The 21,408-nt window shown below is 40.7% G+C and overlaps 1 protein-coding gene across 2 annotated transcripts; it reads right to left on the bottom strand.

Annotated features, from left to right (window-relative positions):
• Window positions 1-389: 389 nt before the first annotated feature.
• On the bottom strand, window positions 390-21,403 carry MTCH2 (mitochondrial carrier 2). 2 transcript variants are annotated; one of them, XM_060159148.1, is made up of 13 exons: window positions 21,123-21,403; window positions 18,582-18,666; window positions 18,327-18,433; window positions 11,272-11,298; window positions 11,012-11,074; window positions 9,095-9,152; window positions 8,785-8,836; window positions 8,287-8,346; window positions 6,799-6,892; window positions 5,787-5,834; window positions 4,799-4,866; window positions 2,518-2,593; window positions 390-599 (listed from the first exon to the last, which is right to left on the bottom strand). In XM_060159148.1, exons 1-13 carry the CDS (start codon window positions 21,207-21,209, stop codon window positions 513-515), a joined length of 912 nt encoding a protein of 303 aa, XP_060015131.1. In that variant the 5' UTR covers window positions 21,210-21,403; the 3' UTR covers window positions 390-512. The 2 variants fall into 2 exon arrangements, with proteins under 2 accessions (XP_060015131.1, XP_060015132.1); XM_060159149.1 differs by lacking the exons at window positions 11,272-11,298; window positions 18,327-18,433; window positions 18,582-18,666; window positions 21,123-21,403 and having other exon boundaries at window positions 11,007-11,058.
• Between the last annotated feature and the right edge of the window lie 5 nt (window positions 21,404-21,408).

Genomic DNA, 21,408 nt, shown 5'->3' with positions numbered 1-21,408 from the left:
CCTTTCTTTGAAGTATGAGAGACAGGCTTAATTAAATGTGCTTAGAAGAATATACCGGGAGACAGACTCTGGTGGACGCTGCTGAGTTTTTAAGGTCTACTAAAAAAATGGTAACTTATAACCTCCCATATCATTTGCCTTATTCATTTTCTTAAGTTTCAAACAATTATTTCTCTTTCTTCACAGGATTGTACTCTTCACTTTACAAAGCCTTAAATTAAGACTCAAATTGCATGACAACCTGCCTGTACCTTTAGGTAAATGCAACTTCTTTCTTTTAAGTAAAATAATCTGGAGTAAAAATGTTTCAGGATAACTAAAAGGGGAATGTCAGTGGTAAATTATGTTGTGCTGGAAAAAAGAACAAAAAAAGGCAGACACCAAACACCTCCATTTTCCCAAGATTAAATGATTATTAAAAAAGCGTGCCACACTGTATAGAAATCAACATTCTCTCCCATAATTCTGTGCATCTGGGACTATAGAAATGTCACTGTCCCTGCCCCACATCTTCAAATTAACATTCTCAGGTCACAACAATAAGTCTTCCCAAAGGGGACCTTCCGGAAAAACAAGCTATTTCCTCGGCTCATATTTCCCTGGAAAAAAAAAAAAAAAACAAATAAAGTCTAGTGTGAAAATGAGGTCAGCCAGTCCAAATCAGCAGAGACAACTGGACAGATTTCTGAGAAACATGACTAAAATGACCAGGATAAAACCGGGACTATCACTACAGAGTAGCAGTTCGTATTCTCTGACTTAAGCTGAGCTTCTGTGGAATTAACTACAATTCTGACACACCGATAAAGGCAAGTATTTCTTACCTATTTAGACAGAATTCCCAGTTTGGATTCTGGCTCTGCCACTTGCTAGCTAGCTGGATTATCAAGTCAATTCATACCAAGTGTTGAGAACAGTCCTATCATGCAGTCAAGTGCCAGCTTTTGTTTGTTTGTTTCTTTGACCGCGTGGCACATGGGATCTTAGTTCCCTGACCAGGCATTGAACCTGCGCCCCCGGCAGTGGAGGCGTGGAGTCTTAACCACTGGACCGCCAGGGAAGGCCCTGTGCCAGCTTTTATTTGTTTTGAATGGAATGGTAGATCTCTAGGGAGTACTTAGGAAATCTTATAACTAAAGTAGTAATGTTGTGAGTTTAAATGAGTAGACTCTGAAGTTAGACAGCCTGCATGTAGATCCTGCTCTCCCAAACACTGGCTGGGTGACCTTGGGTTACATAATTGGCATTATTTAACCGTTCAAAGTCCCCGTTTCTTCATATGTGAGGTGGGATGATAAAGAACGGTACCTATCCTCACACGGCTGTTTTGACGGTTACGTGAGCTGATACATGAAAAACTCTTAGCATAATGCCTCATATACAGTAAGTGCTCAGTTAAGATTTGCTGTTGTCTTAAGCATTTAAAGGACTAACCGTTCCCTAGGTAAGGTGTCTGATACCCTACTAATTTTCTATTTGCTTCCTTCGTATAGCCGGGGGCTGGTTAGGAAGTGGGGAAAGAAGGGCCACCTTTCCTTGTAAACGGGGACCACAAAAGGACACTGTAACACCGAGAATGTAAAACTCAGAATGAAACCCAGATGTTCCTGTTAGGTCTGCCTGGCAACCACCCAAGTGTCCTGGCCTGGGTTCACAGCAGGGCTTGTTGGGCACGCTGAGCAAAAGCCCCCCCAGCAGCACCTAGGCCTTTGCGTTCAGAGTGCAGGCTGGGAAGCCTGCGCCCTGTGAACAAAGGTCTTTCCCGTATGTGTCACCGGTGCTATCATATAATGCAACGAAGAGTTTCCTCGTACAATTTCTTCTACAATCCTTTAAAGAGTGCTTCCCATTCAAAAACAGCTTTCAACTGATGGCCATTTTAGCGATTCCATGTTAAGTTTAGCCCAAGCCATTTATCATTTTGGTTCCTAATAAAGCTCTGCCTAGATTCATCAAGAACTTTTGGTTGGAGACGACCTACACCTCACAACTGGAGTCTGGACAAAATCATCCACTAACATGACTCTAGAAGTAAGAGATCAGCCCTTTCAACAACACTGTGACAAATAATGTCATAAGTAAATAACTTTTTATTTCTCAGCTTCTCTAAATACTGTAGGAAAACACCTGAATATATTAGGAGATTCTGAAAAGTTACAAAAAGGTGAGGTTGGAAAAAATCATCTGAAATCAAGGGCATCATTTTAACAACCAGGATAACTGTCCACCCAGACCTTATTTGTAATTTGAATGTGATCACTCAAATGGCTTCCAGATCACATCTAGGAATTCTTAATTCTCCACTACCTCTCCTGATTTCCAAGCAGTACATTTTATTACTATGCCAGAGTGACATATGGAACATTGAAAAGGGTACATTAATTGGTAACTAAAGGATAACCTACAAGAATTAACCTGGGATTCCAGAGACATTTAAGAAAAAAAACAAAAACAAAACAAAATAAAATACGAGGAGGGGAGAGGGAGGGAGGGAGACAGAGAATGAGAGAGAAGTACCTCTTTTTGTAGCATGCACCAGCAATCTATCCAAGAAGAATATACTGGGGAGTAGGGAGGACATCCACCAGCAAGCCTGAAACAGAATAACAGGTTAGCTACTGAAGTCAACATTTATAAAACATTCTCTCAAGAGCTCAGTAAATCTTTGTCAAAATATTCTTCCTGGAAAGTTCCCTGAGAAGCAATTTTAGTTCTGAAGAAACAAATTCTATTGGAGCAGGGGAAACACTGAGCATCCAAAACGGATCGCCCTCCCTTACATTTAGGTTTTGAATCAACATAACAGAAACAGAAACTTGAACCAGTTATGTACTTTCTAAAACATCTAGGTTTAAATTTTGTGGACAAATGAAATCCTAGAACATAGTAATTATACGATTAAAAAGCAGGGAAAGGGCATTTTAAAACTAAGTAGTATTCAAAAGACTCCAAACTTGACAATGGACAGTGGTGTGAAATGGTGGTGGCTACATGCTCTTACTCAGGTATAACCCCTTATCACTTCCTCTCTCAAAAACTGCAAATAATAATAGTAACAACAACAAAGACAACAACAACACACTTAACTAATCCTTCAAGCCTGCTCTGGGCCGAAATGTGGCAGCCGCTCCACAAATCACAAAACAAACTCCACACAGCTATCAATTTGATATCTTGTTTGAAAACAATGACATGTATAATGGCATATTGTGGCAGGTACTCCAGAGGAACAGAGTTTTGAAATAAATCAAGAGGCAAAACTTCTGGGACTTCCCTGGCGGTCCAGTGGTTAAGAATCCGTGCTTCCGGGCTTCCCCAGTGGCGCGGTGGTTAAGAATCCACCTGCCAGTGCAGGGGTCATGGGTTTGAGCCCTGGTCCAGGAAGATTCCACATGCTGTGGAGCAACTAAGCCCGTGCATCACAACTACTGAGCCTGCACTCTAGAGCCCCGCGAGACACAACTACTGAGCCCGCGTGCTGCAACTACTGAAGCCCGTGCACCTACAGCCCGTGTTCTGCAACAAGAGAAGCCACCGCAATGAGAAGCCCACGCACTGCAATGAAGAGTAGCCACCGCTCACCACAACTAGAGAAAGCCCGCGCACAGCAACAAAGACCCAACACAGCCGAAAATAAAATAAATTTAAAAAAACCCAAAAACCACCATTCACTTTATAGCAGTACACCATATATACTCAATAAATATTTGTTAATCAATAAATATTAAAAAAAAAAAAAAAATGAATCCGTGCTTCCACTGCAGGGGTTGCGGGTTTGATCCCTGGTTGGGGAATTGAGATCCTGCAAGCCGTGCAGCGTGGCTAAAAAAAATTTTTTTTAATTAAAAAAAAAGAGGCAAAACTTCTGTCCAACCTGGTAGAGTCAGATGGCGCCTAGAAGCTGGAAATCAGTGGTGTCCAACACCACACCCACCCCTTCCCCAGCCAGTATATGAAAGGTCAAGAAACTTTCCATTTTCAACCAAATTTCCTACTTTTCTTACTTGAAAACTCACTTTCTCCGTGAAGCCCTGAGGAAAAACAGGTACAGGTTGTCATTCAATCCCTGACATACCTTTTGTAACTTCGAAAGAGAGGATAAGGACTTAAAATAAAGGAGGGGGCTTCCCTGGTGGCACAGTGGTTGAGAGTCCACCTGCCGATGCAGAGGATACAGGTTCTTCCCCAGTCCGGGAAGATCCCACATGCCGTGGAGTGGCTAGGCCCGTGAGCCATGGCCGCTGAGCCTGCGTGTCCAGAGCCTGTGCTCCGCAACGGGAGAGGCCACAACAGTGAGAGGCCACGTACCGCAAAAAAAAAAAATAAATAAATAAAGGAGGGACTTCCGTGGCGGTCCAGTGGTTAAGACTCTGCGCTACCAATCCAGGAAGCATGGGTTCGATCCCTGGTCAGGGAGCTAAGATCCTGCATGCCGCACCTCGTGGCAAAAAACAAATAAAAAAGTTCTTTTTTTTTTTTAAATGTGAAAGTAGAGTAATTTGGTAATTTTCCCACCCTTTTCAGAAAAGAACCTAGACTACTGGCAAGTGCATATTATTTATAAATGCTTGAGAAATATTATTTGTGCCCTTCTCTGTTCCAAAAAAGGATATGAAGTGGCTGCTTATAATACAAATTGATGGGACTGCTGGTATATGGGGCAGACAGAGAAAAATTTGGGAAATCTATTAACAGCAACAACTGTACTATCCTCCCCAAATTTCTACCAGGACTGCCCTACCTGTCAGGCATACAGGCAGCCAACTACTAAGATAAGAAACGTAAGGCACTTACTTACCCACAGTTGTTGACAGCCATAAGATTAGAGACAAGCACAAAGGGATACGTCAACATACTGGCAAAAAACTGTAAAAGAGTAAAAAGACAGCTAAGTTACTAAGTCATTCCTAGTCTCCTTTATTCTTCTCCCTTAGTCTTAGTGCCACTGTGGTCAAATACTCCAACATTGGTTTTGCTTTCTCAGTAACCCAGGAGAGACTAAATTACACGTTTTTGAGCCTGCAGATGTTTCCTCCTCTTACCATACCACTACATGCAACCTTTTAACCAAAGACCAGAAGGCTTCTCTTATTCTGTGATTGAGCCCACATTCAAATAAAACTGAACTTCATCATTTAAAAGTAAATACAATAAGCATTTCAAAATAGCCCTGAAGAAAACAAGACAACATGAATATCCTTCCAAAGACAATGGAAACTACTTCAAAAGTCAACTACCGGAAGACTCCACATGATTGAAGAGCGTGAAGTTTCCAATACAGGTTCAGCACGATACAGTGAGAAGCAGGGGCAGATCTGTGATGAGAAGTGCCCACTTACCCCTCTGAAAGCTGAACAGCACCACACTATGTAGGCTTGTTATTACTGTTACTGTGATGCAGGGATTCTGGGTTATTCTTACCTCTGAAAAATATTAATAAATTTGAGAGACTTTCCTGTGAGACAGCTGGTTGCTTTAAAGCAGTGACGACAAAGAAATTGAAAAGAAAAGAAAAGAGAAGGGAAGAGAAGAAAAGAAAACTACTCCTAAAAAGGGACTTCCCTGGTGGTCCAGTGGCTAAGACTCCACGCTCCCAATACAAGGGGCCTGGATTTGATCCCTGGTTAGGGAACTAGATCCCACATGCCGCAACTAAAGATCCTGCATGCCGCAACGAAGATCCCACGTGCCACAAATAAGCCTCGGCACAGCCAAATAAATAAATATTAAACAAACAAACAAACAAACCTACTCCTAAAAGGCTAAAAGGATTTTTAAAAACTTACTCCTGTGACAGCTTGGGAATAACTCTTCATTTCATTCATGGTGGAAACCTAGAACAGGAAGAAAGCCTTTATTAGAACGAGTAAGAAAATTAAGCTGATATAACAGTTAATTATCCCCAACCATATCAATATATTCTATCTCTGCATTATTAGTTTCTTTGACAACTTGAAAATTAATTTAGAGGATGAAAACATAAAACATTATGAGCATAAAAAGGCAGTGATCAAAATGATCAACTTGGTTCAACATTAACAGACAAGTTCATATTAGGCTAGGATGGCTTGGAACAAATATAATAGCCTCAGGATTTCAAAAACAACAGAAATGAGATTGGTAACCTTTTCCGATGTCCTAGAAATATTGATACAATCCCTGGAAACAACACTGACGGTATACTGAGGGACAAGTCACTCCCTCCGTATACACCTAGCTGTGTACCAGATGCTGTGGGGAAGATCAGTCTCAGTACTCAAGAAACCAAGCACGTGGATTTTTAGTCCTACCCCTGGCCTGGGTGTATCCTAGTTCCCACCATGCTTTGGGGCTAACTGTGTTCAAAGAGGTATACAACTGCTGAGACTGGAGAAACACTGCTTTTAGGGAAGGCTGATTCTCACCCCCCACCCCAACCCCAGGCTAAGGTTTCTAGAAAGCCCAATACAGGAGTCCCCTTAACACTTCAGATTAGATGAAACACCTGCATATACTATAAAACTATCCTGCTTCATGGTGTCCTCTAACTTTAGGCATCAATAAAGAAGTGATCTCCTTGCAGCATGGAGAAAGGTAGACTCTTAGGCTCACTCTGCCCCACCCTAGGGACTTTCTAGGTGCATCTCTCTATAGTAAACACTATAGGGCACTACATTAGCCTTTAAAATTTTGACTGTTAATATATAGCTATATAATGGTGAGTGTGGCACACCAACTGCCATCTTACTTTAAAGCTAACCTAGCTGCCAGGTGGATACAATGAAGTCCGCACCAGCACATCTCAAGGGCACAACCTACCCCACTGTCCAGTGCATAAGTATTGACGAGGTAGGCCAGTGAGTTACAGAGCCACAAAGAAATGATGTCACCTAGGAGGCGAGGAATAAGACCCCTACATGAAGAAAAAATAAAAGTAAGCACCAAGAAATGTGATCAGCAAAAAGACAATTCACTCAATATAAACACTTCTCAAAGAATTAATTTCAAAACACTCTAGAGAACTGAAAAGACACTGAATACGAGAACTTAACCAATTCATTCTAGTTAATGTAACTGTTCTTGAGGCTAATCTCTAATGACTTTTATTCTCATTTAAAAAATGCAGGTCAGCTGTACCCCTCTAAGATATGGCCAATGGTTCAGCTTACTATTAATAACTATAAGCAAGGAGGCAAAAAATGTGCCTATTTCGGAGAAGAGACTTAAATATGATTATTGCTAAACTACTTGATATTCAAATTTGGCAGGGCAAAAGATGAGAAAAATTACAAAATGAGAATGGCCGAAACACAGATACAGGTGAAGGGCATCAAAAAACATGTTTCCAGGGCTTCCCTGGTGGCACAGTGGTTGAGAGTCTGCCTGCCGATGCAGGGGACATGGGTTCGTGCCCCGGTCTGAGAAGATCCCACATGCCGCGGAGTGGCTGGGCCCGTGAGCCATGGCCGCTGAGCCTGCGCGTCCGGAGCCTGTGCTCCGCAACGGGAGAGGCCACAACAGTGAGAGGCCCGCGTACCGCAAAAAACAAAAAACAAAAAACAAAAAACAAAAAACACACACAAAAAAAACATGTTTCCAGGGCCTAGTTAACCAAGGTGAGGCAGTGTGGAAGAGTGGGACACACATTACCTCACAGACTGAAGACCAGCGTTTAAATGCCACTTCTACCACTTATCAGCTATGTGATGGGCAGCAAATGAACTTCCCAGAGCATCAGTTTTTTTTATATCTCTAAAATGAGAATAATAATAGCTGTCTTGCCTATTTCCCAGAGTATTTATGATACTCAAACATAAAATCAAGTATGTGGAAACACTGAAAATTAAAAAGGACCATTTAGTTAATAATGTGGTTTTTGTTGTTAACAGAAGAACAAGGGTAGTAGCCTAAGTTCTTCCAAAGTAAATTCAAGGGAATGAATATAGTGCAAAAACGTATTCCCTCAGGATAAAGAAGATACATGTTAGATAATTTTCCATTTTTCAAAAACTAACTTTCCTCATTTTATCAACTATATAGTAATTGAGAACTCACTGTAAGGGTAGAAACTTCAATGAATTTATTAAAAAAAAAAAAACCCTCATTTCACACATTTTAGATGTGCAGAGCAAAAGTTTGGGATCTCTACAAGAGAATTTAAGTCAGATGGGCCTAAATGGAGTTTAACATGAATTAAACCCAGAGAGTACATTTTCTCTGAGGTTTAAACAAGGAGTTATGTCCTCGTTCTCATCAAAGCTTTCTACTCACACAAAAATCACATGCACAAATCAGTAATTTACTCACGCAAAAAATCCTAGGATGCCCTCTTCCCGATAGATAGTTGCTATGGAGTCACAAAGTCCACTAGGTTCAGAAGAAAGAAACATAAAATACATTAAGATTATTTTGGAGCTATTAAAAAAAATATTCAATTACCACTTCTGACAAGGTGAAACTTATACCTCCACCCCTGCTCCCTTTTCTACCACCCTCACTCTGCAAAGACGGTTGCATTTAGAGATAGAAGTGGAGATATTAATACCTAAGGGTGTGGTCACAGGCAGTCAGGGTGAATTATGGTTTCAGTGGTCCTGTAACTTACCCTGAGGTCCTGGGAGGCTCCTAAACCTGTCTGGGCCTTTTTCTTCGATTTTACTGTTTTTTTTGTGTGTAGATCAAATGATATAAGATACATGAATTTGTTTTATAAGCTCTAAGGCATCATAAAAATGTAAAGTATTATTATTCTAATACTTTGGCTTCAACAGATCTCCCTGAATACTTGAAAACAGAAACACTTACCAGTACTTGGATTCTCTGCCAATGAATTGTACCATAGATCTCAGAGTGATCACTATAGAACACAGAGAAAAGATTTTTAAGCTACATCGAGATAAATTTTAATAGCCCTGGGGGAAAAAAAAAAGGTTTTCCCACCTAAAGACACTTTGCTATCTGGATAAATTGGATAAAAGCCAAAACAAGCAAACAGAAAACACACAGGCAAGGTACTTTAGTGAACTCCCATGTCAACCTATCTAAGTAGTCAGGAGAGACGGTGATATAAAAGAAAGATAAAAATTCAGATTTCAGTTATCAACTGCAAACATACCATGGAAGGGATGTGTGATGAGAGTAGCAGCAGAACGAGCCATCATCTCTCGAGTTGTCTAGAAAGAATCAACACACACTTGTGAAATCTAAATAAATGACATTCAAATTCCTGAGAGAAGTCATGTGGGTGGACACTGTAGAATAAGAGAGTGAGTGACAGAGCACTCCCGCCCTTCCTGGAGTCAGGAAGAGTAGCCTGAATGGGATGCAATATAATACACTATCATTCTAGCACAGCTTTCACTCATGGATTTCAATACTGTTATAGTTACTTCTCAAAATTTCTCTGCAAAGCAGGTTTCTGTTATCTTCTCAAATTTACAGATGAGAAAAACAAAAGCAAAGAAACAGGGAAAAGGACTTCCCTGGAGGTCCAGTGGTTAAGACTCCGCGCTTCCAATGCATGGGGTGCAGGTTCGATCCCTGGTCGGGAACTAAGATCCCACATGCTGCATGGTGTGGCCAAAAAAAAAAAAAAACAGGGAAAGTCACCAGCAAACAGTAACCTAGCTGGAATAAAACTAAGAGGCTTGGGGCTTCCCTGGTGGCGCAGTGGTTAAGAATCCACCTGCCAATGCAGGGGACACGGGTTCGAGCCCTGGTCTGGGAAGATTCCACATGCTGTGGAGCAACTAAACCCATGCACCACAACTACTGAGCCTGCGCTCTACAGCCTGCAAGCCACAACTACAGAGCCCACATGCCACAACTACTGAAGCCTGAGCGCCTAGAGCCCGTGCTCCACAACAAGACAAGCCACTGCAATGAGAAGCCTGTGCACAACGAAGAGTAGCCCCTGCTCGCTGCAACTAGAGAAAGCCCACGCGCAGCAACAAAGACCCAACGCAGCCAAAAATAAATAAATAAAAATATAAATTCAAACAAACAAACAAACAACTATGAGGCCGGTATTTAGACTATTAAGTTGCTCTCTCATTGTGAGTGATTTTAGAGACTCTGATACTCTGATACCTACACTGGACAAATGTCAGGCTCTATTTAATCTACACCAGCGTCTCAAGGAGAACACAACGACATTCATCTGTTTTTCGACCACAGCCCCGTAACTGTGCAGTATCTTAGAGCTCTATATTTACCCTAGCTTATCTTTCTTGTCTAGGACTCTGTAAAGAGGTTAGTAAAAAATTCAATCACAATACTTGGAGGTAGGCTGTAAATATAGCAGGTCCGTCGTTCGTTTTTGCATTTAAACATTACCTTCATTTAGTTAAGAGATCTCACCCCTACTCTAATGGTAGTTCTAAGAGCCTTACGATGAACTAAATAAAGTTAAGAAAATATAAAACACATATTAATACATGCATCTCTACTTTTAAATAAAGTCACTTCATGAAAATTTACAAAAAACAAAGTTGACTCATCTGACATCTTGGCCTATAGCGATGTTTGTTCAGTGATATATACTTTAGAAGGCAGCTTTCAATGAAAAATTGTGACGTCTCTATAGACAATTAGATAATGTAAAGACTAGAAATAAAAGAGTATTATTAAGTCAGGCATGCAACAAACTCCCAATGGCAGAAGACAGGAGTGGGAAATGGACGATAAGGACATCTCAAAGACAGAATAATGTTGTAAAAGCATTTCTGGATATATAATATCCAACACAAAGGCCCTGGCCACTATTTTAATACTTTTGGGCCAGAGATTTCCAACTCTATTATAAGAGGTTTCAGTACCTCTTCAATTTTAAAGATGAGTGGGCAAATTATGTTTCCTTGAAATTCCAAACAGCAAGCAATGCTTTTTTCTCTTTATGTTCTACATGCAGTAAAGCCCATATTAAATTGAAAGTTTAATTTTGTTTGGAACAGACACTGAACATACAGGCCTGATGATCCTGATTCCACAACTGCCAGCTCGCTCTGATTTAGAGAAATCATAATCACCTTACCTCCTTGATAACTCGGTCAAAGGAAGATGAAACTTCTTTCAGTACATTTCCAGATCCTGACTCCTGGAAATCAAAATGAAAGTAGATAGATATGTTAATGGTTTTAAATAGAACTGTTCAAACTGGTGGCCATCTGTATACCAACACCCTCTATGATGAAAGGAAAGCTGACTGCTTGTCCCTTTTCCTAAAGAGGACCAGAGAGCAACAGTAGCTTGCAGGGAAAATGGACTCATGCATAGAAATTGGCTCCAACATACCTCAGCCTTGTCACACTCCTGGTAATGCTACAAAGGAAGAGAAAAGAAAAGAAAGGATGATTAGGGCTATCATAGTGTTATTGAGACAGAACATAAAATGAAAACTCTACTGATTGGCAGAAATTAAAATAGTTGATTTTTTTGGCTGTAAATCTCCAATTAATTTCTACTTCTAATTAACACTTGGAAATAAGTGTCTCTAAGATGATCTTGTTGCTAAATTTAACATACTGATTGGTCAGCTCATAAAAGTGCTTATCTAAAAGAAGAAAAAGGAAAACAAAGCAAAGCAAAAATCCAAGAACATTATTTTTATTTATTTGAATTTTTGAATTTCATTTATTTATTTTTATACAGCAGGTTCTTTAGTTATCCATTTTATACATACTAGTATATATATATGTCAATCCCAATCTCCCAATTCATCACACCACCACACCCCCGGCCCCGCCTCATTCCCTCCTTGGTGTCCATAAGTTTCTTCTCTACATCTGTGTCTCAAATTCTGCCCTGCAAACCGGTTCATCTGTACCATTTTTCTAGGTTCCACATTTACGTGTTAATATATGATATTTGTTTTCCTTTCTGGCTTCACTCTATATGACAGTTTCTAGATTCGTCCGTGTCTCTAAAAATGACCCAATTTCGTTCCTTTTTATGGCTGAGTAATATTCCATTGTATATATGTACCACATCATCTTTATCCATTCGTCTATCGATGGGCATTTAGGTTTCTTCCATGACCTGGCTATTGTAAATAGTGCTGCAATGAACTTTGGGGTGCATGTGTCTTTTTGAATTATGGTTTTCTCTGGGTATATACCCAGTACTGGGATTGCTGGGTCATATGGTAATTCTATTTTTAGTTTTTTTTAAGGAAGCTCCATACTGTTCTCCCTAGTTGCTGTATCACTTTACATTCCCACCAACAGTGCAAGAGAGTTCCCCTTTCTCCACACCCTCTCCAGCATTTGTTCTTTGTAGATTTTTCTCATGACGCCCATTCTAACTGGTGTGAGGTGATACCTCATTGTAGTTTTGATTTGCATTTCTCTAATAATTAGTGATGTTGAGCAGTTTTTCCTGTGCTTCTTGACCATCTGTATGTCTTCTTTGGAGAAATGCCTATTTAGGTCTTCTGCCAATTTTTGGATTGGGTTGTTTTTTTAATATTGAGCTGCATGAGCTGTTTATATATTTTGGAGGGTAATCCTTTGTACATTGCTTTGTTTGCAAATATTTTCTCCCATTCTGAGGGTTGTCTTTTCGTTGTTTGTAGTTTCCTTTGCTTTGCAAAAGATTTTAAGTTTCATTAGGTCCCATCTGTTTATTTCTGTTTTTATTTCCATTACTTCAGGAGGTGGATCAAAAAATATCTTGCTGTGATTTATGTCAAAGAGTGTTCTGCTTATGTTTTCCTCTAAGAGTTCTATAGTGTCCTGTCTTACATTTAGGTCTCGAATTCATTTTATTTATTTTTGTGTATGGTGTTAGGGAGTATTCTAATTTCATTATTTTACATGTATCTGTCCAGTTTTCCCAGCATCACTTATTGAAGAGACGGTCTTTTCTCCATTGTATATCCTTGCCTCCTTTGTCATAGATTAGTTGACCATGAGTGCGTGGGTTTATCTCTGGGCTTTCTATCTTGTTCCATTGATCTATTTCTGTTTTTGTGCCCATACCATATTGTCTTCATTACTGTAGCTTTGTAGTATAGTCTGAAGTCAGGGAGTCTGATTCCTCCAGCTCCATTTTTTCCCCTCAAGGCTGCTTTGGCTATTCGGGGTCTTTTGTGTCTCCATACAAATTTTAAGATTTTTTGTTCTAGTTCTGTAAAAAATGCCATTGGTAATTTGATAGGGATTGCACTGAAACTGTAGATTGCTTTGGGTAGCATAGTCATTTTCACAATATTGATTCTTCCAATCCAAGAACATGGTATATCACTCCATCTGTTTGTATCATCTTTAATTTCTTTCATCAGTGTCTTATAGTTTTCTGCATACAGGACTTTTGTCTCCCTACGTAGGTTTATTCCTAGGTATTTTATTCTTTTTGTTACAGTGGTAAATGGGAGTGTTTCCTTAATTTCTGTTTCAGATTTTTCATCATTAGTGTATAGGAATGCAAGAGATTTCTGTGCATTAATTTTGTATCCTGCAACTTTACCAAATTTGTTGATTAGCTCTAGTAGTTTTCTGGTGGCATCCTTAGGATTCTCTAAGTATAGTACCATGTCATCTGCAAACAGTGACAGTTTTACTTCTTCTTCTCCAATTTGTATTCCTTTTCTTTCTTTTTCTTCTCTGATGGCTGTGGCTAGGACTTCCAAATCTATGTTGAACAGCAGTGATGAGAGTGGATATCCTTGTCTTGTTCCTGATCTTAGAGGAAATGCTTTCAGTTTCTCACCATTGAGAATGATGTTTGCTATGGGTTTGTTGTATATGGCCTTTATTATGTTGAGGTAGGTTCCCTCTATGCCCACTTTCTGGAGAGGTTTTATCATAAATGGGTGTTGAATTTTGTCAAAAGCTTTTTCTCCATCTATTGAGATGATCATATGGTTTTTATTCTTCAGTTTGTTAATATGGTGTATCACATTGATTGATTTGCGTATATTGAAGAATCCTTGCATCCCTGGGATAAATCCCACTTGATTATGGTGTATGATCCTTTTAATGTGTTGTTGGATTCTGTTTGCTAGTTTTTGTTGAGGATTTTTGCATCTGTATTCATCAGTGATATTGGTCTGTAATTTTCTTTTTTTGTAGTTTCTTTGTCTGGTTTTGGTATCAGGGTGATGGTGGCCTCACAGAATGAGGAAACATGACAAATAACATACAAAGGAACTCCCATAAGGTTAACAGCTGATTTCTCAGCAGAAACTCTACAAGCCAGATGGGAGTGGCATGACATATTTAAAGTGATGAAAGGGAAGAACCTACAACCAAGATTACTCTACCCAGCAAGGATCTCATTCAGATTCGATGGAGAAATCAAAAGCTTTACAGACAACAAAAGCTAAGAGGATTCAGCACCACCAAACCAGCTCTACAACAAATGCTAAAGGAACTTCTCTAACTGGGAAACACAAGAGAAGAAAAGGACCTACGAAAACAAACCCAAAACAATTAAGAAAATGGTAATAGGAACATATATATTGATAATTACCTTAAATGTAAATGGATTAAATGCTCCAACCAAAAGACACAGACTGGCTGAATGGATACAAAAACAAGACCTGTATATATATGCTGTCTACAAGAGACCCACTTCAGACCTAGGGACACATACAGACTGAAAGTGAGGGGATGGAGAAAGATATTGCATACAAATGGAAATCAAAAGAAAGCTGGGGGGCTTCCCTGGTGGCACAGTGGTTGAAAGTCTGCCTGCCGATGCAGGGGACACGGGTTCATGCCCCAGTCCGGGAAGATCCCACATGCCGTGGAGTGGCTGGGCCTGTGAGCCATGGCTGCTGAGCCTGCGCATCCGGAGCCTGTGCTCCGCAACGGGAGAGGCCACAACAGTGAGAGGCTCGCGTACTGCGCAAAAAAAAAAAAAAAAAAGAAAGCTGGAGTAGCAATACCCATATCAGATAAAATAGACTTTAAAATAAAGAATGTTACAAGAGGCAAGGAAGGAAACCACATAATGATCAAGGGATCAATCCAAGAAGAAGATATAACAATTACAAATATATATGCACCCAACACAGGAGCAACTCAATAAATAAGGCAACTGCTAACACCTATAAAAGAGGAAACCGACAGTTAACACAATAATAGTGGGGGACTTCAACACCTCACTTACACCAATGGACAGATCATCCAAATAGAAAATTAATAAGGAAACAGAAGCTTTAAATGACACAATAGACCAGATAGATTTAATTGACATTCCATCTGAAAACAGATTACACTTTCTTCTCAAGTGCACACTGAGCATTCTCCAGGATAGGTCACATCTTGGTCACAAATTAAGCCTTAGTAAATTTAAGAAAGTTGAAATCATATCAAGCATCTTTTCTGACCACAATGCTATGAGGTTAGAAATCAATTACAGGGAAAAATATCGTAAAAAACACAAACACATGGAAGCTAAACAATACATTACTAAATAACCAAGAGATCACTGAAGAAATCAAAAAATACCTAGAGACAAATGACAATGAAAACATGATGATCCAAATCCAAGAACATTATTTACTAAACACACACATGTAACAGAAAATAAATCGATAAAAACATAGCTTAGGGGCTTCCCTGATGGCGCAATGGTTAAGAATCTGCCTGCCAATGCAGGGGACACACGTTCAAGCCCCAGTGCAGGAAGATCCCACACGCTGTGGAGCAACTAAGCCCATGCACCACAACTACTGAGCCCGTGCTCTACAGCCCCCAAGCCACAACTACTGAGCCCACGCGCCACAACTACTGAGCCTGCATATCACAACTACTGAAGCCTGCGCACCACAACTACTGAAGCCTGCGCACCTAGAGCTGGTGCTCTGCAACAAGAGAAGCCACCACGATGAGAAGCTTGCGCATCGCAATGAAGAGTAGCCCCTGCTCGCCGCAACTAGAGAAAACCCGTGTGCAGCCAAAAGTAAAATAAATAAATTTAAAAAAACCAAAAAACACAAAACATAGCTTAGGACTAAGGCTATGGAAAAAGCCTCAGGGCTTTTTCACGGAAAAAGCAGGTCTAATACCAAATTAGGGCAAGATGCTTTTCTTCACTGTACAAAGAACAGAGAATTGGTGCTAAGTCTGAATAGCTGAAACCGCCTCACTTTTCCTTTTGTACCTGACTGTTTCTAAACCAAGCAAGAGAGAAGATGCTTTGTTCTTCTGGAGAAGAGAACATGAAACTGCCAGAGCTCAGACTGCACTGGAAGAGGAAATATTATTTGTGGGATATTTCAGAAATAGAAGATGGGCTAGGTGAAATACAAGAACCAGACAACTGACCTCCTAGTCATAACCAGACTTTAAAAATAGAGAACACTGTCTTTTACGAAAAGAATTACATTTTTAAAATAAAATCAGAGGAAAGAGAACAAACAACATGATTAAGCGAAATGATGGTTTTTGGTCAAATTCCAGGTCTTTGGCCAGAATTAATTCTAACAGTTTCAGGAGTTTTTAAAAATCCTCACTCATTTCTAGACTTTGGTTTTCACTCCATTAATAAAATTTTCAACCTGTCTCTTCTACATTATTCTGAACAGATTTCAATTTAATTCTTGTTCAGATATACAGAACTCTTTCTTGTTCAGAAAGACCTGAATTGGTCTTTCTTCTTGATTGTATTAGTTGCTTTTGATACTAACTATAGTACCAATACCCTGTTCTATTTCATCGGGCTACATGTGAAACACATATTCCAGGGTACTTGGTTACCTCAAGTTTGTCTTACTTTTCCTTAACTTGATCTGAAGCAGTAATTTCACTCTTGGTCTATACATAAACCTCTTTGAACTAGATGACAACTACTTTCCCACATGAAAATCTAAACCTCATTTAGGTAACAGGAACGCTTCCACTGAGCCAAAGTACAGTGTGGCTGGAGAAGAGTAGTAATCAATCCACCAAAAACATCGGCCCATTAAAACTCCATCACTCTGACCCACGGGCCACCCAGAACGCTGCTTGTAACATTCGGTCCATAGGCATGACGACAAGAGTAAGTACAATGAATAACAAAACTGCTTCCATGTGAGGAACTAACTGGAAAACCTCTCCAACTCAATTCAACAAAGTCTGAAGAGAATTTAAAACCTAAGCCAATCAGATCATGAAACTGATTAACACCACCACGATTTGCTCATCAAATGATAAAAAAGTAGAATTGGGCCAACATTAAAGCCTTAAAATATACATGGAGGATTGTACCAATTATTATCGGCAGTGTTTTTTTTTTTTTTTTTTTTTTTTGGCCAAGCCTTGCAGACTGTGGGATCTCAGTACCCTGACCAGGGATTGAACCCATGCCCTCTGCAGTGGAAGTGTGGAATCCTAACCACTGCACAGCCAGGGAATTCCCTGTACTGAGTACTACTGAAATAAACAGTCACAAATAAACACTATCCTACTTTAACGTTTATCTTGTTAAGTTTAAAAAAAAATAAATTTGTAACAGAAAACATTTACTAGGAGTAACACTAGGAATAAAAGGAAAATAACATGAGAAAGAAATGTATGTTTTAACCAGCTTCCTTCCTCCTTCAAAGAAATAATATGAGCTACACAGGAGCTCAAATGAGCGTACTTAATTTCTGCTCAGAACAACTGGTCCAGAGGAAGAAGCTTGTGTAGATCAAAATCAATTACTTCATTTTATACAAATTCTCCTTGCTTCCCAGGAAAGAATTAAGAATGGGTATTTCAAGTAAATGTTTTTCAAGAGGAAGAAAGGCCATGGATGTAAAGACGTATATCTTTGAAACTGCTCTTGATCAAATTGTACGTAAAAGATTATCTACGGCTTCTCTGGTGGCGCAGTGGTTGAGAATCCGCCTGCCAACGCAGGGGACACGGGTTCAAGCCCTGGTCCGGGAAGGTCCCATGTGCCGTAGATCAACTAAGCCCATGCGCCACAACTACTGAGCCTGCACTCTAGAGCCTGCAAGCCACAACTACTGAAGCCCGTGCGCCTAGAGCCCGTGCTCCACAACAAGAGAAGCCACGGCAATGAGAAGCCCACACACCACAATGAAGACTAGTCCCCACTCGCCGCAACTAGAGAAAAGCCCATGCACAGCAACTAAGACCCAATGCAGCAAAAAATAAATAAATAAATTAAAAAAAAAAAGGTTATCTAGCTCAATGCTTTGTGACCACCTAGAGAGGTGGGATAGGGAGGATGGAAGGGAGACCCAAGAGGGAGGAGATATGGGAACATATGTATATGTATAGCCGATTCACTTTGTTATAAAGCAGAAACTAACACACCACTGTAAAGCAATTATACTCCAATAAAGATGTTAAAAAAAAAAAGAAAAGGTTATCTAAATCTATGGGAAGATGGACTGATTTTCTTCTTACCTGTAAAACTTTACCATGGACCACAGTTCCAAGGACCCCTGAACACAGTCTTGGAGTTAAGCCTGTGAACAACCCACGCTTCCCATCGATGCTCGCAATGTGCTGAGCTAAGAACACAAGTAGGAGATTTACATTCTAGTTGAAAGTAATGGTTACACAGAAATTTCAAGGAAACATGCTTACTATATATTCTTTCAGTAACTCCTATCACACCCTTCAATGTCCTCCAATTCCAAATAAATCAAAGACACTTACCATAACAAAAGAGACCTGGAAGCTGACAAACTTGCCGCCCAAAAATATTTCGTCCTATTGTTGGAGGAAGAGGCTCATATCCCACCTTTAAAAACAAGACACTAAATCAATACTAAGCAACATTCCCAGGAATGCCTGAGTTGCAAGGTATTGAATAAAGAACAAATTTAGAGTTATATATATATATATATTTTTTAGAGTTATAATTTTTAACACAAGTTAAAATGCAGTGTATATTTTCCAAGACAGTGATGAAGTATCATCCTTGTCAGTTCTGGTGTGTTTTTTTTGTTTTGTTTTTAATTTTGTCACTTGTTTAAGACTGGTTACAGGCTCCCCTGGTAGCGCAGTGGTTGAGAGTCCGCCTGCTGATGTGGTGGACACGGGTTTGTGCCCCGGTTCGGGAGGATCCCACGTGCCGCGGAGCGGCTGGGCCTGTGAGCCATGGCCACTGAGCCTGCGCGTCCGGAGCCTGTGCTCCGCAACAGGAAAGGCCGCAACACTGAGAGGCCCACGTACCGCAAAAAAAAAAAAAAAAAAAAAAGACTGGTTTCAATAAACTCCAAGTTTTCTTTTGGTTCAAATTCTACAAAGTAAACCATGTAGCTGAGATAGACTGGCATCAATCTAAAAATAGAATAAGGGAATTTTTGTGTTAACAAAGCTACAGTTTACTGAGGACGCTCAAAAATATTTTCTAAAGAAAATCAAGCACATTTTTAATATCCGGACAAAGTGAGAAGACTAAGCCAGCAACAACTTCATATTTGGCTAGCAAAACAAACCACTCAAAAGGCAAATGCAGATACAGCTGGGGATAATTCATTTGGGAAATAATTACAAGCTAATAAGTCCATGTTAAAGGAGCAGACTGTCATGAACAATCTAACGAGTCATTTTAGAATTAATGTCATCATTTTATTTCTACAATATATTCAGACTCTTTAGTGCCAAAGGGATACTTGAGAGAATGAACGTTGTCGGACATGGTTTTGACTCTCCTGCTGTGATTCTCAACCTGTTCAATTAAAGAACTCCTGAAAGTGTCACTGTGCAACTATTTTTAAAACTGAGTATTTGGGAATTTCACCAAAAGCCCTGAGACACTTGGCAACACAAGCATGTTGTGCAATAAGGATTAAGGAGTTTTTGAGGCAAGAGCTCTGAATGTCACTAGAAAATCTTGTCTCCTGGATAAGGACTGAGTAATGGGCTTATATCAGATTTACTGAAAAATGCTTTTACCTCAGATATTATCTAGCTGCAAATGTGCCAATTCTGTTTTAGATGTCACAATACATTTCAAAGATTTTGTTCTTTCTTTTATTTTTTGGCCGCCTCTAGTGGCTTGCGGGGATCTTAGTTCCCAGATGAGGGATTAAACCTGGGCCTTCAGCAGTGAAAGCATGGAGTCCTACCTAACCACTGAACCTCCAGGGAATTCCCTTCGTTCTCACTTTAAACAACTTATTTTACAATAGTTCTTTACATACAGGTTCTGAATCCACAAGGCTCAACTCAGCAACACATAATATGGATTAGTATCATTAACTCAAAAATAAGAAACGAGGCCTTCCCTAGTGTCTTGCATATTTCTGACAGAAAGGCAGATGGTGAGGACAGGGGTTCTATCCTTGGTACTATGCATGACGTAATTCCGTCAACTCTCAACAAAAGTTAAAAAAATGAATGACTTGCCCGTCACACGGAAATTCAGAAAGGCAACTGAACAATACTACCTAATGGTCTATAGTCAGCTAAAACCGGGCAAACTTGCCTGTGAATATAAAATACCATTTAAGAATTATTTCACAGTATATTAGAAACTAACATATATCCTTAAACTCGATAAAACTTTCAACTGAACTGATTTCACATCACTCTGACATGTGACTTTTCACTGTCATGAGCCACATGGGCTGCTGCTGAAGAGGGTTCAGTGGATCCTTCGAAATGTGACTCATCAACCGCTTGATTATCACTTCTGAATGAACTCCTTGTGTTTCTCTGGGTATCTGGTGCTAAATCTCAGAACAGAAGAGCAGTAGTAACAGCAACAAAAGAAGAGAAAACAAAAGCTAATAAAGTGTTGGCTCCCCTCGAATTTCAAATTTGTCTTCAACAGATTTCACGTCTTGCGTTTGGGGCCGGGGCGGAGAGAAGGATGCTCATTTCAGAGCAGCGGAGAAAGAAAGGTTGGGAAGCCCTTGGCGGCGCCCAGCCAAGATCAACCTCAGGGAAGAGAAAACAAAGTTCAGGGGAGCCATCAGGCAGGGCAGGGCAGGGCGGCAGCCGGATACCAGGAAAGGAGCGGGCCTCACGGCTTGGCTGTGAGGCGAGACCTCGGGAAGGCCCACGGGCAGTGGGCGCTCAGCGGGCGGTGGAAGTCGTCCCTGCCGGGAAGGAAGGGGCGGGCAGCAAAGAAGGAGCAGCATCTCAGGAGACTGAAGGCCCTGAAGGTTGGAGCCGGTTCTCAGGCGCCTTGGGCAGCGGCGACCGAACAGGGCGCCGGGCGAGGAAGGGAAAGGCGACGACTCATACCTGGATGAGCACCTTCACGTACATGAGCGGCTGGGACAGGATGGTGAGACCGGAGCCCAGGAGCACCTGACTGGCCGCGTCCGCCATGATGGCACCCGCGGACGGACAGACAGACGGAGCCACCAAGCTACCACGCCGATCCGGGATCACGTGCCAGGGCCGCCAGCTTCACTGGCCCGCCCGCGGCCCGGGAGCACGCACGCACCGGCGCGCGTCTCCCCGCGCAGTCCCCGCCCCGAGAATTGGCAAGGGCTCGCGAGCGGGCGCAGAGGTCGGGGCGGGGCTT

The sequence above is a fragment of the Lagenorhynchus albirostris genome, chromosome 9 (genome assembly GCF_949774975.1).
Source record: "Lagenorhynchus albirostris chromosome 9, mLagAlb1.1, whole genome shotgun sequence".
Lineage (NCBI taxonomy): Eukaryota > Metazoa > Chordata > Mammalia > Artiodactyla > Delphinidae > Lagenorhynchus > Lagenorhynchus albirostris.
Note: the sequence above shows the minus strand (reverse complement) of the source record. Positions and strands in the feature narration are given on the sequence as shown.

Bases quoted from the DNA above. Each gene is read 5' to 3' on its own strand.
- MTCH2 (XM_060159148.1), bottom strand. From the start codon at position 21,209: ATGGCGGACGCGGCCAGTCAGGTGCTCCTGGGCTCCGGTCTCACCATC. The intron at 8,837-9,094 runs GTATGTTTGCAG...TGTGTTCTATAG, and splicing joins CATCACACATCCCTTCCATG to TGATCACTCTGAGATCTATG. The intron at 2,594-4,798 runs GTAAGTAAGTGC...ATTCTGTTTCAG, and splicing joins ATGGCTGTCAACAACTGTGG to GCTTGCTGGTGGATGTCCTC.